The sequence below is a fragment of the Stegostoma tigrinum genome, chromosome 9 (genome assembly GCF_030684315.1).
Source record: "Stegostoma tigrinum isolate sSteTig4 chromosome 9, sSteTig4.hap1, whole genome shotgun sequence".
Classification (NCBI taxonomy): Eukaryota; Metazoa; Chordata; class Chondrichthyes; order Orectolobiformes; family Stegostomatidae; genus Stegostoma; species Stegostoma tigrinum.
In genome coordinates this window covers 4,968,728-4,989,788 of record NC_081362.1, presented here as the reverse complement: position 1 = coordinate 4,989,788, position 21,061 = coordinate 4,968,728, and the positions used below count along the sequence as shown (strand labels likewise).

The 21,061-nt window shown below is 40.1% G+C and overlaps 1 protein-coding gene across 2 annotated transcripts in view; it reads right to left on the bottom strand.

Moving 5' to 3' along the window:
* The window catches only part of kif16ba (kinesin family member 16Ba), a 118,403-nt gene that overhangs the window by 66,651 nt on the left and 30,691 nt on the right, over positions 1-21,061 (bottom strand). For both annotated transcript variants that reach the window (XM_059648322.1, XM_059648323.1), the window contains exons 12-15: positions 15,325-15,444; positions 14,305-14,356; positions 9,443-9,580; positions 726-808 (exon numbers count right to left, since the gene is read on the bottom strand). In XM_059648322.1, coding sequence (XP_059504305.1) covers positions 726-808; positions 9,443-9,580; positions 14,305-14,356; positions 15,325-15,444 — 393 coding nt within the window. The remainder of the gene's footprint in view (positions 1-725; positions 809-9,442; positions 9,581-14,304; positions 14,357-15,324; positions 15,445-21,061) is intronic.

The window sequence follows — 21,061 nt, the reverse complement described above, 5'->3', positions numbered from 1 at the left end:
GGAAGGAAACCAACCATCTGCACACAGTCTGACCTATGTGCTTCCAGAACCACAGTAACATTGTTGACTCAAGTGCCCTCTGCAATAGTCCAGCAAGTCACCACGCTCCAGGACAATCAAGGATAGGGGGGAAAAAAAACTGATCTTGCGACCGACACCCACATCCCATGAAGGAATAAATTTTAAAACAACTTATTCCAGCTATTTTGGTAGTCTGAAATTCTCTCAACTGAAGTTTATAGAGTCAGAGTCTTAAAGCACTGAAACAGACCCTTCAGTCCAACCAGTCCATGCCGAACACAATCCCAAACTGAACGAATCCATCTGCTTGCTCCTGGCCCATCTCCCTCAAAACATTTCTTATTCGTGCTGTTATCCAAACGTCCTTTAAATGAAATACATCCTCATTGCATAAAATAGACATCTTACTGAATTCTACCCCCTTAGTCCTATTCTAGGCATGCTTGCTAAAGCAGCAATCATTCCCAGCCAAAATATTTGCTTTCCTTTACACTTCCTGATGATTTAGTTAAGATCTCTTAAATACAGCTTAAATTTAAAATTTGTATCAACTAACCAAAAGCGTAAGATTTAGACAGTATATCTAAAATAGTGACTCAGATGACCTGAAGTTCAAAAAAGTGTTTAAAATGGTTCTATTACCTCATGAAACATTTATTTTTTGAATCTATGTAAAAATTTAAGATTCAAACCAGACAACATACCTTCCTTTTTTCCCTGAGTTTAGCAGCTTCCTTAGGATGATTAAACCTGAACATGTTGGTTCTTCCCAGGAGTATGACAGCTCCTTTAAGAAAGGGAAGACAGAAGTTCAATTCCTTTGTTTCTCAGGATTTACCAAAATACTTTGAAAAGAAATTCTGCTGGTGAGCATAGCTGGGTTAAGTGTAATTTTACTAACTGACCTTGGACATCACAAAATTAACAAAAACCAAAAGGGTTTTATTTTTAAACACAAAACCACAGCACCTGTCCTTTTCCTCAAGTTGTGTAAAGGGAAACCAACAGCTTTCAGATGAAGTATCACAAACAGAAAATAATTTATTTGTTGGCAAGAACAGACAATTCAAAAATCAACCTCTCTACTCTCAATACTCAAGTCACTTATTTGGTGGCAGAAGCATTGACACTTAAATGCAAGTGCAAGACGGACACACTGCAATATAATAGAACTGTTTAATGTGCAGTGTGCATTCTTGTTTTAAAAAGGAACAGATTTAAGGATAAAGAATATTGAATGCAGAATGTGGAAGACTCCATCACATGCAGTTCATGTCTTACAATAATCAACAGATATCAAAATATACTCAAATGGATATAGAAGAATTTGCAATTGCAAATATACAGATTTTTACAAGAGCTAGGAAGTAATCCCAAATCCTTGTCAGCAAGTCTTTTGAATATGAGACAGTAAAATTGTTGAAAAATATTTTTAAAAGTTATTTTCTGATCTTACATCAAAACACAGGCACTTTCAAAACACTGAAGGATTTGAAAATGTTTCATAACACTGTTATAAGCAGTTTCGCATTTCAGCATTTAAAGTTGGTGTACACTATAGCATCCTTACGAAAAAGGAGTACTTGTAGCTTTCCATTTTTGTCACAAATTTGCCAATCAAGTTGTCAAATATTCGGATTGTGTCAATGCAATTAGGCCATACAAATGTTGTACAGAAATCTGAAGTCTATTTTAGTGTAGTATTTAAGGAAACTCTGTTTTTAAGATGTAGCAATGCATATCATCAATTCTCTAGATTAAAGCGCACTTATGAGATCGCCAAGGAACCTAAAGGCTCCTGGGGAAGAAGCAAAAATATTCAACCTTTCTGGGTTAACTTCCAACCCACTTAATGACAGTGAAATTCAAAAAAGAAATCCACCAACTTTTGATAAAATAATTCATTTGATATGGTTGAAGTGTGTGTTTAATTTGTGTCAGCATGCACATGCTGGTTCAGAACTATTCACAGCATGACTTTAAATCAGGTTAACATGTATCCAGCAGAGCCAACATAAAAAAAGAACTTAACACTGAGGATAACCTTGGCCATTCTGACAAATAATCTAGTCAATTAAAACTGTTTTAAAAGACGATCACTGTGATTTGCTGTCACAATTGTGAACAGGATAATTTTTTGTGTGGATTTACAATTAATAATCATGCAAAAATCTTGGTGTTTCACTGATTGTTCAGTGACTGAATTTCAGATGAAGAAACTTTACAGCTTAGAAGTGAAACATTTATTTTCATTACAAACCTATTAATGGAAAGACATGTGCTTTCAAAGAGTGGCACTGCCTCTAAGAACATCTGGCCAATCAGATGGTGAGTGATGGTTGTCACAGAACAGCCCACTACAAGGAACAACATGGCATTGGATTCAAAGCTGAATTCAAAGCCCCATTGAGGGGTTTGGAAACCACATTTATGGGGCACACACGTTGGGTGCGTGGGTGGGGGTTAGAAATTATGACTGTTGGGGTTGCAGTCCTCGGCTGCCTTTCAGTGGGCAATAACTCCTCTCGGATGCCCAAGGGTAAGCGAGCCACCTGGTAACTACCACACAACTGGTAAAATACCAGAGGGATCAAGACCATCCTATTCAACGCCCCTCATCTCCACAAAGTTTATTTTATATCTTCAGTTTTTTGGAAGTGATTCCAATTTTACTGCTGACAGCATCAATGGGGAAGCACCTTCAATTTTACCACCCAATGTTAGTACTGAGGTACTCCTCCCAGAAAATGGTAAAAATACACCTCACAGCCAAAGAGTGTGACCCCTCCAACTCCTCCTTCTGAAATCCATGAAAGGGGTGCCCTCTATCTGCATTCTGTCTGGCTGAATAGATTTTATTTTTGATCTGTTAGTTAGTTACATAACATATCCAGATTAAAACATAGCAAGAGGCTAGGAATTCTGCAGTAACTCATTTTCTCAGCTCTCCAATGCTTGCCCACTATTTACAAGGCACAAGCGCATGATGGAATGCTCTCCACTTGTCTGGACAGGTTCACCTACAACAACACTTGAGACTCAATATTCAGGACAAAGCACTTCATTTCATTGGCAGCCCCTTGAACCATCTTCAACATTCACTCTTTTCTTCATCATTACAACATGACTACAGTGTGCACCATCCACTCAGGCAGCAGCTCACCAAAAACTCTTTCAAAACCTCTATCACGAGAAAGACAACATATAATGGAACTGCATTATCCCTCTGAACTTGCACATCATCCGGATTTGGAATAATATATCCATTCCTTCACTGTTAGTGGGTTGGTCAAAATTATGCAAGTGCCTTCCTAACAGTCTGGTGAGTATCCTTATACTCCAAACACTGCAACTCACCACCACCTTCTCCAGAGCCATCAGGGATGGACAATAAGCGGCCTGACCAGGGACACCTGCATCCTAAGACTAAATGAGAGTGTGTAACCACACTATCAGCAGAGGTATCAGATGGCAAATGGTACCCAAGTCAGAAGAGGTAACAACAGCATAAGGGGAAGAGGATCTCTGTACTTTCATGAGCCAAAGTCAACATCTATCCAAGAATAGGAGATCAGAGCACAATGAAAACTTAAGCATTATAGGTGGAAGAGTAAAATCACGGGAACCTTCAGAGCAGCCATGGAGACTTAGTCAGAAGCAGTCCTGCAACAATTACAGTCAGTAAAAGGGATGTCAGCCATTACACAAACTGATTAGACTGTATGATTTTACTTAGCTCCCTTAAGAATACTACAGTGGAAGCTCCTAAGGGATTGCAACAGTGTGGCACTGATATGCATCACTGGACCCCCAATGGTTGATGCCACAGACAAGAGTTCCTTTGCATGGGATCTGAAGGGTAGAAAAGTAGTAAAATCCACAATAGCCTCAGCAATTATTAAACAAAGGCAGCATATTTATCTTCTCGTGCTATGGTGCAAACTGCAAGAATATCTGGTGTAATGTCAATTCCTTGGAGGAAATAGAGAACTTTAACATTACTAAATAGGAACAAGACATCAGAGCTTTCTATCTGGCATTTATCAGGACTAGGGCTCAAGAAACCAAGTTAGAAAATAAGCATCATTTTGTACAGCAGACAAAGAAGCTACTGACCGAATGGACCAAGGTTGGCAGAGTACTGCTGGAACTGTGAATTGTCAATCTTAATCAGCTGAATAAACAGACCCTACAGCCAGACTGACTAGCCAGAGTATTACCATGGGGAACACAGCAGTAATCTGCAGTGTCCAGACCCATTTCCTTCAGGGTTATAGTACAGTGAACCCAAATGAAATATTTCATGACCGTGTAAAAGATACATAGATCAATGTTCACACAAACCGATGCATATCCCATATAGAAAAGCAGAATATTGCAGATGCTGGATATCTGAGATAAAGAGCGAGATTAAAAAAAAACTTGAAGTTGGGCAGCATCTGGGTACAAAAGGAATCAGGAGTTAATGCTTCAAGTCTGTGACATTTCATCAGAATTGTCATAATTTGGACCTGGATTCTGAACCAGGGAGAGATCAGGAAAGGAGAAGAAGAGAGTCTGTGACAGGTTTAAGGACAGGAGTGGCCACGTGACAGGACAGTTCATTCTCCCTGGACGAAATGGAATATAGATGGGACAAAGCAAGAATTAAACAAACAAAGATATGCCAAAAGCAAGTATACCACAAACTGAGAGTGGAAAAACACCATAAGCAAAGAAAAAAGCAACCTGACAGGGTTTATATATGGAATTGCAGAACTCAGCGATAAATCTAGAAGGCTGTAAAAGTTCCTACCGTGCAAATTTGACCAGATGTAGCAGCACATCCTTCCTATAGAAAGGTGGTAATGTCAGCAGCAGAAAAAAATGATTTTAATCATAATTCTGCTCTAATATTGACAATATTGTAATTGTAAGGGTATCGGCTACAATGCTACACAAAGCTGGTACAACATACATACAAAATAAGGACTACAGATAGCGGGGATGGCAGGATTTGAAACCAATAGAAAGAAACTCCGAGCAGATTCTAAGTAAGACAGTTGCCTGTCGGCACCCTGCTGAAGCACTGGGTTTATCTGTTAGAAATATTAGATCACGTAAACATTGTTACATTTAATAATCATGCACTTTTCTGCCACTGCCGTGCTTTCTGATGGTGTTGCGCAGTAAAATTAAGGTCCTCCCAAAAGAATATATCGAGGAACCAAATCTTAGAGGAAAATGTTGGATTAAAACCAAACAAAATAAAATAAAAAACCCCTAGTACAAACATTGCATTGTGATTCAAAGAATTTATGTCCCCTAGGACTGCAGCATAACTTAGGATGATATTGAAGTGCAGTATTGGGGCAATGCTGAAATTTTTGAAACTATAGCCTTCAGGTGACATTAAAGTCTGTACGTGACATTAAAGTACTACACTAGTGACTGAAATGAATGTTAAAAATCCCACAGTACCACTCAAAAACAAGAAAGGCCTCTTCCAATATCCTGGGGGGAAAAAAAAACAAGTACAAGAAAAACAGAGGTAGCAGCTTGTTTCAATTATAGTTACAGAATATAGTCACATTTAACACGCGCAATCCACATAAGCTACACATCTTTGGACTTTAATATTGTCACCAACAACCTTTCACCCTTTCTTATCAAGGATCTTTCTCTGCTGAAACAAAATTCTGCTTCCACCTCTTTAAAAAAAATGCCAGACTCTAAACCCTCAGATAAAATTGATTACATCTATTTTAAATAGGTGATCCCTTACTTATGAAATTTGACCAGAGCTCCAAATTCTCCTACAAAAGGGAATATCCTTTAAAAATGCACCCTTTCGAGACCTCTCCAAATTTGCATGGATGGATCAAGTTGGCTCTTAATCTGCAGATACAAGCCTAGCCCATCCAACTTTTCCTCTAAGGTAACCTTCAAGGTTACCTGCCCACTCTAAGTATTACTTCAGTAAATCTTCTCTAAACTGCTTTCAACATATTTATACACTTCTTTAACTAGGACTGCCAACAAACCAATACTGTGCACAGTAGTCCAGATGTGTCCTCAATCTTAAAACTTAATCATAACCTCTCCATTTTGAATTCAAATTCCCTCACAATAAACAATAACTTATTTCTCTCATTTAATAGAACAGTAAGCAAGAGGAGATGATGTAATAAAGCATTTTTAAAAAAAGCTTACGCTTCTGAAATCAGGGAGTGTCAAGACAAGCAGGAGAGTTGACAAGAGAGAGACAGAAGTACCTCGGTAATGTTGCCGGGCTCGTAATCCAGAGGCATTAGCTAATGCTTTAGGGACAATGGCTTAAACCTCACCACTGACAGGTGTGGGAATTTAGTTAATGAAGTCTGGAAAATAAAGCCAGTTTCAATCATGGGGAGCATGACAACTATTGTTGACAGTCCCAAAACCTATTGTCCTAATGAGCTTTAGTTATTTGGTCTGGCCTTTTTGTGACTCCAGATCATCAGCAATGTTGTTAACTCTCTTCTACTCTCTGAAATATCCCGGCCAGCCACTCAGTTCAAGCCAATCAAGGATGGCCTTGCCAATGACATCCACATCTCCTGAAAAGAAATAAGTACAAAAAGTGATTGAGAGAAAGGGTCTAAGCCCGAAACGTAAACTTTCCTGATCCTCTGATGCTGCTTGGCCTGCTGTGTTCATCTAGCTCTACACCTTGTTATCTCAAGTATAAAAAGTGATAGAGGATGGGTTAGGAAGTTCCTGAACATGGTACCAAAGTCAGTTTAAAAAAATTATTATGATAGGCCTGTTTGAAGAAGGTGCTTACAGGCCATAGACAACTGGAGGAAAGCAGGATGCAGAAAGGCTATATAATAAAATGTGAGGCTGGATGAACACAGCAGGCCAAGCAGCATCTCAGGAGCACAAAAGCTGACGTTTCGGGCCTAGACCCTTCATCAGAGAGGGGGATGGGGGGAGGGAACTGGAATAAATAGGGAGAGAGGGGGAGGCGGACCGAAGATGGAGAGTAAAGAAGATAGGTGGAGAGGGTGTAGGTGGGGAGGTAGGGAGGGGATAGGTCAGTCCAGGGAAGACGGACAGGTCAAGGAGGTGGGATGAGGTTAGTAGGTAGCTGGGGGTGCGGCTTGGGGTGGGAGGAAGGGATGGGTGAGAGGAAGAACCGGTTAGGGAGGCAGAGACAGGTTGGACTGGTTTTGGGATGCAGTGGGTGGGGGGGAAGAGCTGGGCTGGTTGTGTGGTGCAGTGGGGGGAGGGGATGAACTGGGCTGGTTTAGGGATGCAGTGGGGGAAGGGGAGATTTTGAAACTGGTGAAGTCCACATTGATACCATATGGCTGCAGGGTTCCCAGGCGGAATATGAGTTGCTGTTCCTGCAACCTTCGGGTGGCATCATTGTGGCAGTGCAGGAGGCCCATGATGGACATGTCATCAAGAGAATGGGAGGGGGAGTGGAAATGGTTTGCGACTGGGAGGTGCAGTTGTTTGTTGCGAACTGAGCGGAGGTGTTCTGCAAAGCGGTCCCCAAGCCTCCGCTTGGTTTCCCCAATGTAGAGGAGGCCGCACCGGGTACAGAGTACCTAAACCAGCCCAGTTCATCCCCTCCCCCCACTGCACCACACAACCAGCCCAGCTCTTCCCCCCCACCCACTGCATCCCAAAACCAGTCCAACCTGTCTCTGCCTCCCTAGCCGGTTCTTCCTCTCACCCATCCCTTCCTCCCACCCCAAGCCGCACCCCCAGCTACCTACTAACCTCATCCCACCTCCTTGACCTGTCCGTCTTCCCTGGACTGACCTATCCCCTCCCTACCTCCCCACCTACACCCTCTCCACCTATCTTCTTTACTCTCCATCTTCGGTCCGCCTCCCCCTCTCTCCCTATTTATTCCAGTTCCCTCCCCCCATCCCCCTCTCTGATGAAGGGTCTAGGCCCGAAACGTCAGCTTTTGTGCTCCTGAGATGCTGCTTGGCCTGCTGTGTTCATCCAGCCTCACATTTTATTATCTTGGAATCTCCAGCATCTGCAGTTCCCATTATCTCTGATACTATTTGCGTGGATAACAGTTTTAGAGGTATGGTGGCAGGGGAACATGATAGAAGGGGAAAATAACATCTTAAAATTTGAATTGACATATTTTATTACAAAATGTACAGGATGCTCGCCTTTAGTCAGTCACAGCATCAATTATAACAACACGGAGATTATGTTGGAGCTGTACAGGCCTTTGGTTAAGCCACAGCTGAGTACTGTGTGGTTCCAGTCACCACACTATATGAAGAATGCGACTTCCTCCAGTGCAGTCGCAAAGGAAATTCACCAACATGTTTGTCTGGGATGGAGCATTCAGCTACGAAGGCTGGATAAGCTCGGGTTGATGTCTTTGGAGGAGCGAAGGCTAAGGAGGGGAGCAGACTGGGTGTATAAGATAATGAGGGCCATTGACAGGCTAAATAGAAAGCAGCTGTACTCCATAGTCAAAAGGTAAACAATGAGGAGGCATAATTTTAAAGTGAAAGGAGGTTTAGAGGATTTTGAGGAAAAAATACTTTCATCCTGCACCTGGGACACACTGCCTGGAAGGGTAGCTGAGGCAGGAAACCTCAAAATACTTAGATTAGCACTCAACTAGTGTAGCTCACACTGTATTTTTGGTGCAACAGATGCAATGAGCTGAAGAACCTTTTTTGTACAGTATGATGCACCCACACGTGGCAAATTCACGTAACTTAACAGCTCTAGATTTTGAGTCCTTAGCCTCACGAACGTACAACTGAAGACATGATCTGGCCGGAGCATTAAACAATTTCTCCATGATTTTCTCTGGCAGGCAGGTTGCTGCCTAGATTGAGAGGAGATAGCGGTACAGTAGTAATCCCAAAATAATACTGTAAAGTAATCAAGCCAAAAGAAAATGCTTTGGGCACAAGAGTTCAAATTACACCACAGCAGCTGTTGGAATTTAAATTCAATTGATGAATCTTGAATATAAATGCTGTACATCAGCGATGGTGATCATGATAATCACTGACTGCTGTACACAGCATCTGATCCAGAGAATGAAATTTGCTGTTTCTACCCAGTCTGGCCAACACATGGCCCAAACTCTCAGTAATGTGGTTGATCCCTAAATACACTCATAGTGTAGCAAGCTGGTCAGTTCAAGGGCAATTAGACAACAAACAGGCACTCAGCCACATTAGGGGCATTTAAACAGGCCTATGATAAGCATATGGATGATGATGGGATAGTGTAGGGGAATAGGCTTAGATTAGTTCACAGATCGGCGCAACATCGAGGGCCGAAGGGCTGTTCTGTGCTGTACTGTTCTACGTTCTAAACGTTTGTCTTGACACCCTCGCCGTTGATTAATGCTTTGCTTGTTGTAGTTATTATGTAAGCATTTGTTTTAAAACAAGATTACCTTGGTTTAGTTGAGTAGCTTCTTCAATGTGATTTCCATTGACTGAGCACTGTGCACCATTCAGTGGTATTACAGTTACTTTGTTATTGACGTTTTCAAAGATACAGTGTTCACTTTCTAGATCAAGACCATGGAGAACTGCAAGATAAAATGATAACTACAAAGATTATGTCTCACTAACATTTACTTCCACAGATAGTTCTCATCACTTTCAGAGTAAATACTACGGCGGTCCAAGACATCTGTTTATTCTGTATAGTACATTACTTTTAACGCAAGTACACAAGATCATATAATCATAAGGTCGTATTATCAATGAAATGGCCATAAATTAGTCAAATTTAGACAGAATGAGTCCCAAATTTACAATATAAATTTGAAAAACAATCTTATTGACATCATAGCGTGTTGTAACCAGGATAAACAGTGAAAGTCTTTCAAAACACTTCAGGAGAATAACATTTAACATGCATGAGAGACTTAAAACAAAAAATGTAAATAGAACATAGAACATAGAACAGTACAGCACAGAACAGGCCCTTCAGCCCACAATGTTGTGCCGACCATTGATCCTCATGTATGCACCCTCAAATTTCTGTGACCATATACATGTCCAGCAGTCTCTTAAATGACCCCAATGACCTTGCTTCCACAACTGCTGCTGGCAACGCATTCCATGCTCTCACAACTTTCTGCGTAAAGAACCTGCCTCTGACATCCCCTCTATACTTTCCACCAACCAGCTTAAAACTATGACCCCTCGTGCTAGCCATTTCTGCCCTGGGAAATAGTCTCTGGCTATCAACTCTATCTATGCCTCTCATTATCTTGTATACCTCAATTAGGTCCCCTCTCCTCCTCCTTTTCTCCAATGAAAAGAGACCGAGCTCAGTCAACCTCTCTTCATAAGATAAGCCCTCCAGTCCAGGCAGCATCCTGGTAAACCTCCTCTGAACCCTCTCCAAAGCATCCACATCTTTCCTATAATAGGGCGCCCAGAACTGGACGCAGTATTCCAAGTGCGGTCTAACCAAAGTTTTATAGAGCTGCAACAAGATCTCACGACTCTTAAACTCAATCCCCCTGTTAATGAAAGCCAAAACACCATATGCTTTCTTAACAACCCTGTCCACTTGGGTGGCCATTTTAAGGGATCTATGTATCTGCACACCAAGATCCCTCTGTTCCTCCACGCTGCCAAGAATCCTATCCTTAATCCTGTACTCAGCTTTCAAATTCGACCTTCCAAAATGCATCACCTCGCATTTATCCAGGTTGAACTCCATCTGCCACCTCTCAGCCCATCTCTGCATCCTGTCAATGTCCCGCTGCAGCCTACAACAGCCCTCTACACTGTCAACGACACCTCCGACCTTTGTGTCGTCTGCAAACTTGCTGACCCATCCTTCAATTCCCTCGTCCAAGTCATTAATAAAAATTACAAACAGTAGAGGCCCAAGGACAGAGCCCTGTGGAACTCCACTCACCACTGACTTCCAGGCAGAATATTTTCCTTCTACTACCACTCGCTGTCTTCTGTTGGCCAGCCAATTCTGTATCCAAGCAGCTAAGTTCCCCTGTATCCCATTCCTCCTGACCTTCTGAATGAGCCTACCATGGGGAACCTTATCAAATGCCTTACTGAAGTCCATATACACCACATCCACAGCTCGACCCTCATCAACCTTTCTAGTCACATCCTCAAAAAACTAAAACATTCATGAATCTCTGAAATTTCAATCAAGTCATCCCTTAGTTTTTTAACTTCCAGTGGAAGCAATGCCAGTCTGAGCAACCACCCCAAATACAACAAGCCATTCAGTGCACACAGCTATCTAATAAACCTCTTCCGAACAACTTCCACATGCTTATATCCTTCCTCGAACTGGGAGACCAAGACTGCACACATTTGTTGAGATATGATCTCACCAATATCTTTTTTATTGAAGTATAGTTAACATACTTACCTATATGTTTAGCTCCTCCACAACGAAGGATAGCATTCGATTTGCTGCCCGAATTACTTGGAGTACCTGCACATTCCTCTTCTGTGACTCATGTATGGGAGCACTTTGATCCCTCTGCTTTTCAGAATTGAGATGGTCATTGCCTAGCCATTGTGTGACATGAATATTCAGAAGTTGCAAGATACAGCTCAAGAGATATATGTAGTTTGAGGTCCTTTCAATGAGTTTGTTGGATCAGATATTTAAACTAAATTTCACTGTGTGGTCCACTGGATGGATGAAATATTCCTACAAACAATTGGTATTCGTACTGCACGTTTAACGAAGTAAAATGTCCCACTGGAAAAAGTGAATAGCAAACCAAAAGAGTAAGGTTAGGAATTACTGAAGGTTAGTTCAAATAGATGGGTTGCAAAAAAAGGGGCTCGGAGCAAGAGAAATAGGTGAAAATAAACAGTAGTTTATGTAGAGATGTCCAGAGTATGGATTGACAAGTGGCGGCTAAAGACAAAATCGCCAATGGTGAAGTGATGGTGGAATCACAAGAATGAAGTTAGAGAAATATAGAATTTCAAGAACTAAGGGATCAAGGTCTTCTGGTCCAGGAGTCACTAAGTAGGTAGTGTTCAGGTACAGCAAGTAATTAAGAAAGCTAATGGAATGGCATATTTTATTACACTAGAACTGAATACAAAAGTACACACTTACAAAAGTAAGGATTTTATGCTACAGATATACAGGGCATTAATGAGATCGCACCTCAAAATGTTGAGTGCGGCTTTGGTCTTTCTGACTAAAGCAGTGACGCAAATATATTGAAAGGTTGCTTGCTAGACTGATACCTGAATGAGGAAAAGGTTAGACAGATGGGACCTGTTTTCACTGGAGCTTAGGGCAGTGAAGGATGACTCGATTGAATTATGAAAGATCCTAGACAAGACAGGATATGGAAATTATGTTTTCCTTGCTGGAAACCCAGAACTAGGTTTCAAATTAGGATCACTCTTTTAGGAGCAAGATAGTGGGATTTTCTTCCTGTACCAGAGGGTTGTGCAACTTTGGAACACTCTTCCCAGGCTAGTGGAGGCAGGGTCATTCAATATTAAAGCAAAGGCAGTTAGATTTCTGTTAGACAGGGAATCAAAGGATATTGGGATAAATTAAGACAATGGAATGCAAGACATACACATTGGCCATAATCTCATTGAATGGAGGAGCAGGCTTGAGGTGGCAAATGGCCTTTTTAAACATTTATTCATACGATGAGGGTGTCACTAGCCAGTATTGATGGTCCATCCCTAATTTTCACCAAGGGCAGTTACAAGTCAAACACATTGAAATGGCTTAATAAAAACTGAAAGAACTGCGAATACTGTAAATCAGGAACAAAAACAAAGTTATTGGAAAAGCCCAGCAGGTCTGGCAGCATCTGTGAAGGAAGAAATAGAGTTAATGTTTCGGGTCTGGTGACCCTTTCTCACAGTGTTGACATTAGTATGGCTTTGTAGTCATGCAAGACCAAGATACTGGATTTTCTTCCCTAGAGGACATTAGCAAACCACCCTTTTCTTTAATGATAACTGACCACGGTCTCATTGTCGCCACTAGACCAGCATTTTTAAAATCTTAAATCTTTTCCATCGAATTGAAATTCCATTGCCCACCATGTTGGGATTCAAAACTGTGCCCCACAGCATTAGCCTGGGATTCTGGAGAGAGTGATGGAGAAGCAAAGTTCTTTAAAAATTGCATTGGATACCAGTGTCTTGGTGATATGATTTGAAGACTGATCATTGGTCAGGACACCAGATGCCTGTACTTCTTCGAAATAATGGTGATCAAGTCATTTATGTCCAACTGAGGGGGCAAACAGGTCTCAGTTTAACATCTCCTGCCACAGACACTGCGTAGCTCTCCCTCCTGTGTACTGCACTGAGTTATGGCCAGCAGATCGATACAGTTGAACAACAGTTGACTGCCGAATGAACAAGGAGGCCTTAGAGAAGTTACTGTTACCTGCTGATATAAAACTGCAATAATGCCAGTGTGTTGTTGCGTGCACAAAAGCAAGCCATTTTCTGAAATAGGTCATTCTTTCTTCACGTGACAGCGTTTATTTGAAACTTGGGACAAACTGGCTGCCAAAGCAGGACACAGCATAGCACGGGCACCGTGAAGCAAAGGTTTAGGGAGAGATGGTCTGCATTTGGGGCGCTGTGAGGAATCCTCCACTGAAGGAAAAGGGCAGCATAGTGGCCGTTAGCACCGTTGCCTCCCGGCGCCAGGGACCTAGGCTCAATTCCACCCTCAGATGACTGTCTGTGTGGAGTCTGCACATTCTCCCCGTGTCTGCGTGGGTTTTGGCCACGCTAAGTTGCCCATAGTGTGCAGGGATGTTTAGGTTAGGTGGGCTCGGCATAGGGAATGGATCTAGGTGGGATGCTTTTCGAAGGGGCGGTGTAGACTTATAGGGCCGAATGGCCTGCTTCCACACTGTAGGGATTCTACAAACAAAAAACATTGGATGCAGACAACTAAAGGCATGACCAACAACAGAATTGGAGGAAAGGCAAGCGATCCGAGATGGTAGAATTGGAGAGATTATAGAAATAGGGGGTGTTGAGCTAAGAATGAGGACAATGTTACACAGAAATTTGCAAACAAGAATAATTTTAAATTGAAGTTCTGCCACACCAGCAGTCACTGCAGGTTGTTCGCAGTGGTGTTAGGCAAGTCTATATGACACAAGTTAGGACATAGACAGTAGCGCTTTCTGATTCATCTGACTGATGTAAATTGGAAGAATTGAGACTGGTCTGAACAGTTAAGTGCAAAGGTAACAAAATCTCCCGATATGTTGGAATGCCAGTCATTAAGGGAAACAGATGAACTAACCAATGTCTTGCTGTGTAGTGGCATCCTCTCGTCCAACATAGGTCTTGCCCTCCTATTAAAAGAAAGATCAGTCACAGCTAAAAACACAAACAACATAACAATCAAGTTCATAACTTTAGTAAGGCATCAAGTCATTCTGATGTCCTCGACCCAGTATAACCAAAAACTTGATTAGAAGTTTGGAATATAAAACTAATAATGATAATGTCAATTTACAATAACTATTTTGATTCACAGTTAAAACAGATAAAATTGATCTAACCTGAAACTCTCGTTTTTTGAAGTTTTACACACTATCCAAAGACATTTGTTTTGTCTGTAGTAGTTTTTCAACAAACACTTGTGAAAAAAAACCAGAACAATTGTTTAAAAGGGACACAAAGTCAAAGTTTTTTTTAAAATATTGCACTCACCTGGATTGCAGTGCAAGAAACCAAACTCAGAAAGAATCAATTTGTACAGCATGAGTAAAGAAAATTGATTGACTGAACTACGGTTGATATGTAGATACTGCAGGAGCTATTGATTAGCAATCTTAGCTGTTTAAACTCCAACAAGGCAGGAAAGCTCTGAAGTGTCACAGTATTGCATGCATAAAGCATAGCATTTTTAAAATTACATGTATTATACATTTTTAAAGTTCCAAAGATGCGTATTTTTTCACTGGCACATTTACAATGTTAGCAGAAAACCCCATTTCATCATTCTCAGTATTATTACATGAAAATGTTTCGGTATTTGTATTTCAAAATCTATAGAACTCATGGTTATTTATTTTGCCTCGAGAAATTCCTGCTACTTTTCTGTCGTTAATATACTGTTTTGAGCAAATCCGCATTCTGGGAAAAATACATTTGCTCTTGGACTTTGAGTACAAACTCATCTGTCATACCAGGTAATCCGGGAAGTTGTTCAGGCAACATTTGACTTACAAATTATTTTGCTGTGTTGTACTTTTAAAAGGTTGTATCTGACTTATGATCAAAATAACACTGCCTGGATGGCACAAGACATTCTTACCTTAAGATGGTACAAAATAATTCCAGTACTAAGCAAGTCATCGTCAATACCAATCAAATGAGGTAATTCTGAATCCAAAACCACACCGATTCCTTCTTTTCGGAGGGCTAGGGTTTCTTCCTAAAAGAAGAATGAAGATTAAATGCTCGAACCTAGACAGTTATTACTTGTAAAACAAAGAGTGCATGTATGTTAATAAGAGGACAAATCACAAATAATTTTATTAACAAGACCATAAGACACAGGAGTGGAAGTAAGGCCATTCGGCCCATCACGTCCACTCCGCCATTTAAATCATGGCTGATGGGCATTTTAACTCCACTTCCCTGCACTCTCCCCGTAGCCCTTAAGACTAAAGACTAGTTACGTCTACACCATATCACATCCAATGATCAACAAAATCATAAAAGTGACATTCCTGCGTCAAATTTGCAGCGACTCAGTCACATTTATCTAAATAAATCCAGCTGGATTCAAATTTCATATTCATAAAATAACAATACATCAGAACTTAACTGAGATGGAACATGACAAGCAAAGCATAGCAAGCAGGAAAGTAAACTATCATATCAGCAACTTTAAACATTTGACATTGTTACAAGGCAATAAATTGTACTGAGATCAGTACAATTTAACTTGATGAAGGGAGGACTTGTAACAGTGCCTGCCTCTGAAAACTTAAGTGTATGTGAGGGCTCAGGATTTCAAGATCATGTAGGTTTCCAGAATATCACAAGAAGAGAGCAAAGTGAGCATGACAAAACTAATAATGTTAGAACAAATCTTCCTGGGGAAAAATAAATCTAGGTTAATGTCACACCATTAAGGTATCAATTAAGATAGCAAATTTAGGGATCAAGGGATACAGAGAATTACCAGAATATGGCCATAAGAAATAAGAGGAGAAAGCTGTTCCGCCCCTTGAGCCTGCTCAGTCATTCAATAAGATAATAGCTGATCCGACATTCCTTACGTCCACTTTCTTGCAGTTTCCCTATAACCCTTTATTTCTCTCACGATTGATAATTTCTCTGTCTTTCCGGTTCTAGACTCTCCTGTGAGGGAAAGCATCCTCTTGAGCATTTACTCTGTCATGCCCCTTAACAATTCTGTTTTTTTTCAATCAGGTCACTTCTCATTGTTCTAAAAAGCAGTGAGCAGAGTCACAGTCTGTTTAGTCTTTGCTCACTAGACATTGCCTCCTCACCTCAAGTGTTTACTGAACTGCCTTCAATATCTTGCCTTACTTAAGGGGACCAAAACTGCTCAAAGTACGCCTGATATGATCTCATCAGTATCTGGTATAGTTGCAATAAGACTTCCTCACTGCTACATTCCAACATTCCATTAGCCTTCCTGATTACCTGTTGCCCGTGTGTTAGCTTTCTGTGTATGTACACAGGCATCCCCAAATCTCTTTGGGTTGCAGCTTTTTGCAGTCTTTCTCCATTTAAAGAATCTGTTCTTTTGTTCTCCCTTTCAAAATGATCGACTTCACATTTTCCCCTTATATTACATTTGCCAACTTCTTGTCCACTCACTTAACCAATTCATCTCTCTAAATCATTTGTACCCCTCTTGCAACATGCCATCCTACCTATTTTTGTCTGCAAATTTGGTTACAGTAGATTCACTTCCTTCTTCCAAGTCATCAATATATATTGTAAACAGTTGATCATTGATTTACAGCGCACTTTGCTTTGTACGAAGAGAATGTCACGTAGGCTTTGAGATTTTGCTGGATTAGCACATTGGTTGCCAATTGGGCTCTCCATAGAAAGTTGGGGCTGGGAGTAACATTGTCCTAACATTAAGGGCATTTACAATCACTAAATCAATGTCAAATGAATCTCTCTGCAGTTATCAATTTGCATTTACAGTTAGCTACAGCACAAATTACATTTGAGCTGAAGGGTGTAGGGTGAAGTCAAAGTATGCTTGATGTGTGATGGCCCATTTTGGCAAGATCTAGCTTATTAAAATTGAATAATTGTAAGAAAAAAACTTCCTATTAAGTTTTCATTTTATAATTCATTACAGTATATAGGAATCTAAACATTTGGGGTTTTTTGAAGAAATAAATTTTTTGAAGAACAAAATATTGATTGAAAAATTGTAAGAGTATTCACTAATCCACATGTAAATGTGGAACAGTGGCTGATGTAGGCCATTCAGCCGTTCAAGTCTGCTCTTCCATTCTAGATTATTGATGATCATCTTCATCAATGTCATATTCTCATGGCATCCCTTTATCTTGATGTCATTATTAACTAGGAATCCCTCGTTGCCTCAGACAAAGGTTCACCATACTCACTGAAGAGGTTCCTCCTCAGAGTCCTAAATGGCTTGCCTTTGAGACTGTTACCCCACCCACCCCGCCCAGCTCTAGAACCCACAAGCAGATGAAACATCCTTTTCTACATCAATTCTGTCATTAATGCTTAAACTTCTATGAGGAATTTCTAAACATCAGAAAACAAAGACCTAGTATTCTCATAAGTCTCACTATCCATTCAAGCACATTACCACCGATGTCACGCACTTTAAATTTTATTTACTCTTCTTGCCTGTACAATTTTATCAAATATCTTCTGAAAATCCAAATACACCATGATCACTGGCTCCCCCTTATCACACTGCTAGTAACTACCTCAGGTTTGTCAAATATAATACGATTAATTAATCTTTTCTCATTGCATAATTATGTATCCAAAAGAGTCTTCCCCCGGTTGGTTCTGCAACATATTCTTTCAATACTAAAGTGATATTACAAAGTAATAAGAAAAATATCAATTTATGGATTTGACTGACAAACAAGACAACTGTCTACAAGTTGAATATTTTCATGATAAGCGGCTATTTTTAATCATCAAAACTAAATCTTCAACAGAACATTCCAAAGTGGTTGCAGACATTAAGTTTGTGTGCGCACACAAGATTTTGCGTCACTGGGTTTGTTTCATCTTTATCATATTTGCTTTTAAGCAAGACAGTTCGGAACCAAATACAGAACTCCAAGGAAAAACAATCATAGATCTCCAGTCATCGACCACTTGCAGAAACTTCCTTCAAAAGCATTTCCAGCCCAGAATAAGCCAGCGGGTGAAGACTGCAAATCTCAAGGACAAGCAAAGCAGAATCACTGGGAAAATGGTCAAAAGCACAAGTGAGGAGGGGGAGCTGTAAGAGCAGATGGACTTTAGATTGATGCTGTCAGTGAACTCTAGCAAATTAATTAAAGTTTAAATTATAAATTTAAACTAAGCGGGACAATGTTGCATACGTAAATTGTGCTGGCAAGAGGTGTGAAATCAAAACACAGATTTTCTAAAAAGGTCCAGATTGTAACTCTTGCAATTGTCAACTTTAACACATATTAGACATTTAATTGTTTCCTGCCTAACAGTCTCTTTAGGGATTATAGGGAGTGATACCTTAAGGCCGTAAGAAATAGAACAGGTGTGGGCTGTTCAGCCCCTCCAGCCTACTCCACCATGCGATAGGATCATGGCTGATCTGACACGTATGTCCAGTTTCCTGTCTTTTCCCCATAATCCTCTATTCCCTGAATAATCAACAAATCAGTCTCTGTAGTGAATATACACAAGGACTTTGCTCCCACAACTCTTTGTGGCAACGAGTTCCAACCCCAAGAAGAAATTATTTCTCATCTGTCTTAAATTGGCACCCCTATTTACGAGAAGAAGGTTGTGGCATTTATTTTTCACTGTATTTCAAACATTCAACACCTACAGCATTCAACCGGCACACCAATCAAACTTTGTCCAGACATTCACATATAATCATCCATCAATGTGAATTCAGTAAATAAAATGAGACAGCTGAATGAATGAAATAGATGAAATTCAAGTATGTCAGACATTGACATACACAAGGTTTGCACATCTTGGCAATGTCAAACCAAATGAGAGTACCACTTCATCATGAAAACTGAGATAGCAAGTAATCTGCATCAAACAAAAAGCAATAATTGATCTCTTACTTCCAATGAAACAATCTGCAGCTTGAGGTGGATTCTGATCCCATGCACATTTCAAACTATGTTTAGGGGGGGAAAAAACCAAACTGAAGAGTCAAACCACTGGTTTACTAAGGATATATGTGTTACTTGTATTAAAAAAGCCTGCTCGGTTGAAGATATGATCCCACTTTGACAAATGTTGCACAATAAGAGTAGAGTGGACAAAACCTCAAACTAGTGAGCTGCTGATGAACCACTACAATAACTGATGATATTTCTTATGCCTATTAATGGACTGCGATCAGATATGGTTACAGCATCTCAACACTCTTTACATGTGGGATTTTTTTAAAAACACTTCATATTAAGAAAATGAGATCAATGGGAGAAAAATGTAGGAAAACACATTTTCATTAAATGCCTTTTACCTTTACCAATACTTTAGGCTATATTGCCCTCGTTCATCACAGGAAGCTATTAGAGATTCTGTTTGAAGGTTAGATTAGAAAAACTCGAAAATTTCCGGAAATAGCTTATCACATAAAAGTAGATGCTGTGATTCTAAAACCACACAGGCATCGCTAATACTTTGACATGTAGTTCAATTTAACAAACTCCATCTAAAAATCCGTCGTTACATGTTTTAAAAAAAGTCACTGAAGTAGCATAGGAAATTACATACTAAAATGTATATTTTCTGATCTTCTAACTGCAGCTTGCAACCAAAACATTCACAATGTTTTTCCAGAAAGTTTTATACAAATTTATATTAAAATTATCCCCAGGATTAAAGTTGTTTTACATTCAATAATTCAACATCCAAATTAAAAATGTCATTTAAAATCAGTGGATGATGAGATTTGTAAAACAGATAATTAACTATTAAACACATTTCTAAACTTGTGGCATTCAGCGATCATGAGGCAACTTTCCCTCTAAGCCCTATCAAACTGAAAATTCCCATGCTAGCCTTGCATAAGTCAACCATGTGAAAATATTTGAAGGGGTTACATTCTTAAATTTACCAAAAATGCAAAACAAAAAGGGTACATTGTTGCAAGAAGTCAGATTTTTCTTAATATCAGCATATTTTGTGACATATAACACATTGGATAACGGAATGTGTAAAATTAAATATTTGCTGCCCTTCACAAACTAGGTCTCATGTGGTGTCGGAATTTCTAACAAAAAGTTACCAGCCTCAGTTTCTCTCTGTGATTGCAGCTAGACTGGATAACTATCTCCAACAACTTTAATCTCGGTTTTCTAGCATCTGCAGGGTATTGCATTCATCTCCCATCAGGTCAAATGTTTCTTTCGAAGCGGAAACAAATTCACAATTCACGTCTGTTTCACTGATTAACAGCCCTTGAAGTGCTATGGGAAGAGTGGGTGTTCATGATGAGAAACAAATTGAGGAATAAAGAGGTGGTGGTTTTTAACCTACATAATTGACAACCATTCAGAGGTCTACATAAAATGAGCCTTACCCCATTACACAATAAGATCAGTGGCAAAGAAGCTGCCTCCGCAAGCCATTAGGCAAGGCTTTTTTCATTATAAGCACAATATAAATTCAGATTACTTTAAATACACTATCAGATGGGCACTGCTGCATTAACATGAAAGTATATCCCCCCAACCCCCAAAGCTACAAGCAACAGAATTGGGCAAATTTCTGAGTCAACAGGAAGGGCTCCGTCCAGTAGTGTGAAAAAGAAAGGACTGGACCATTGGTTCTGAATCACAAGTTCA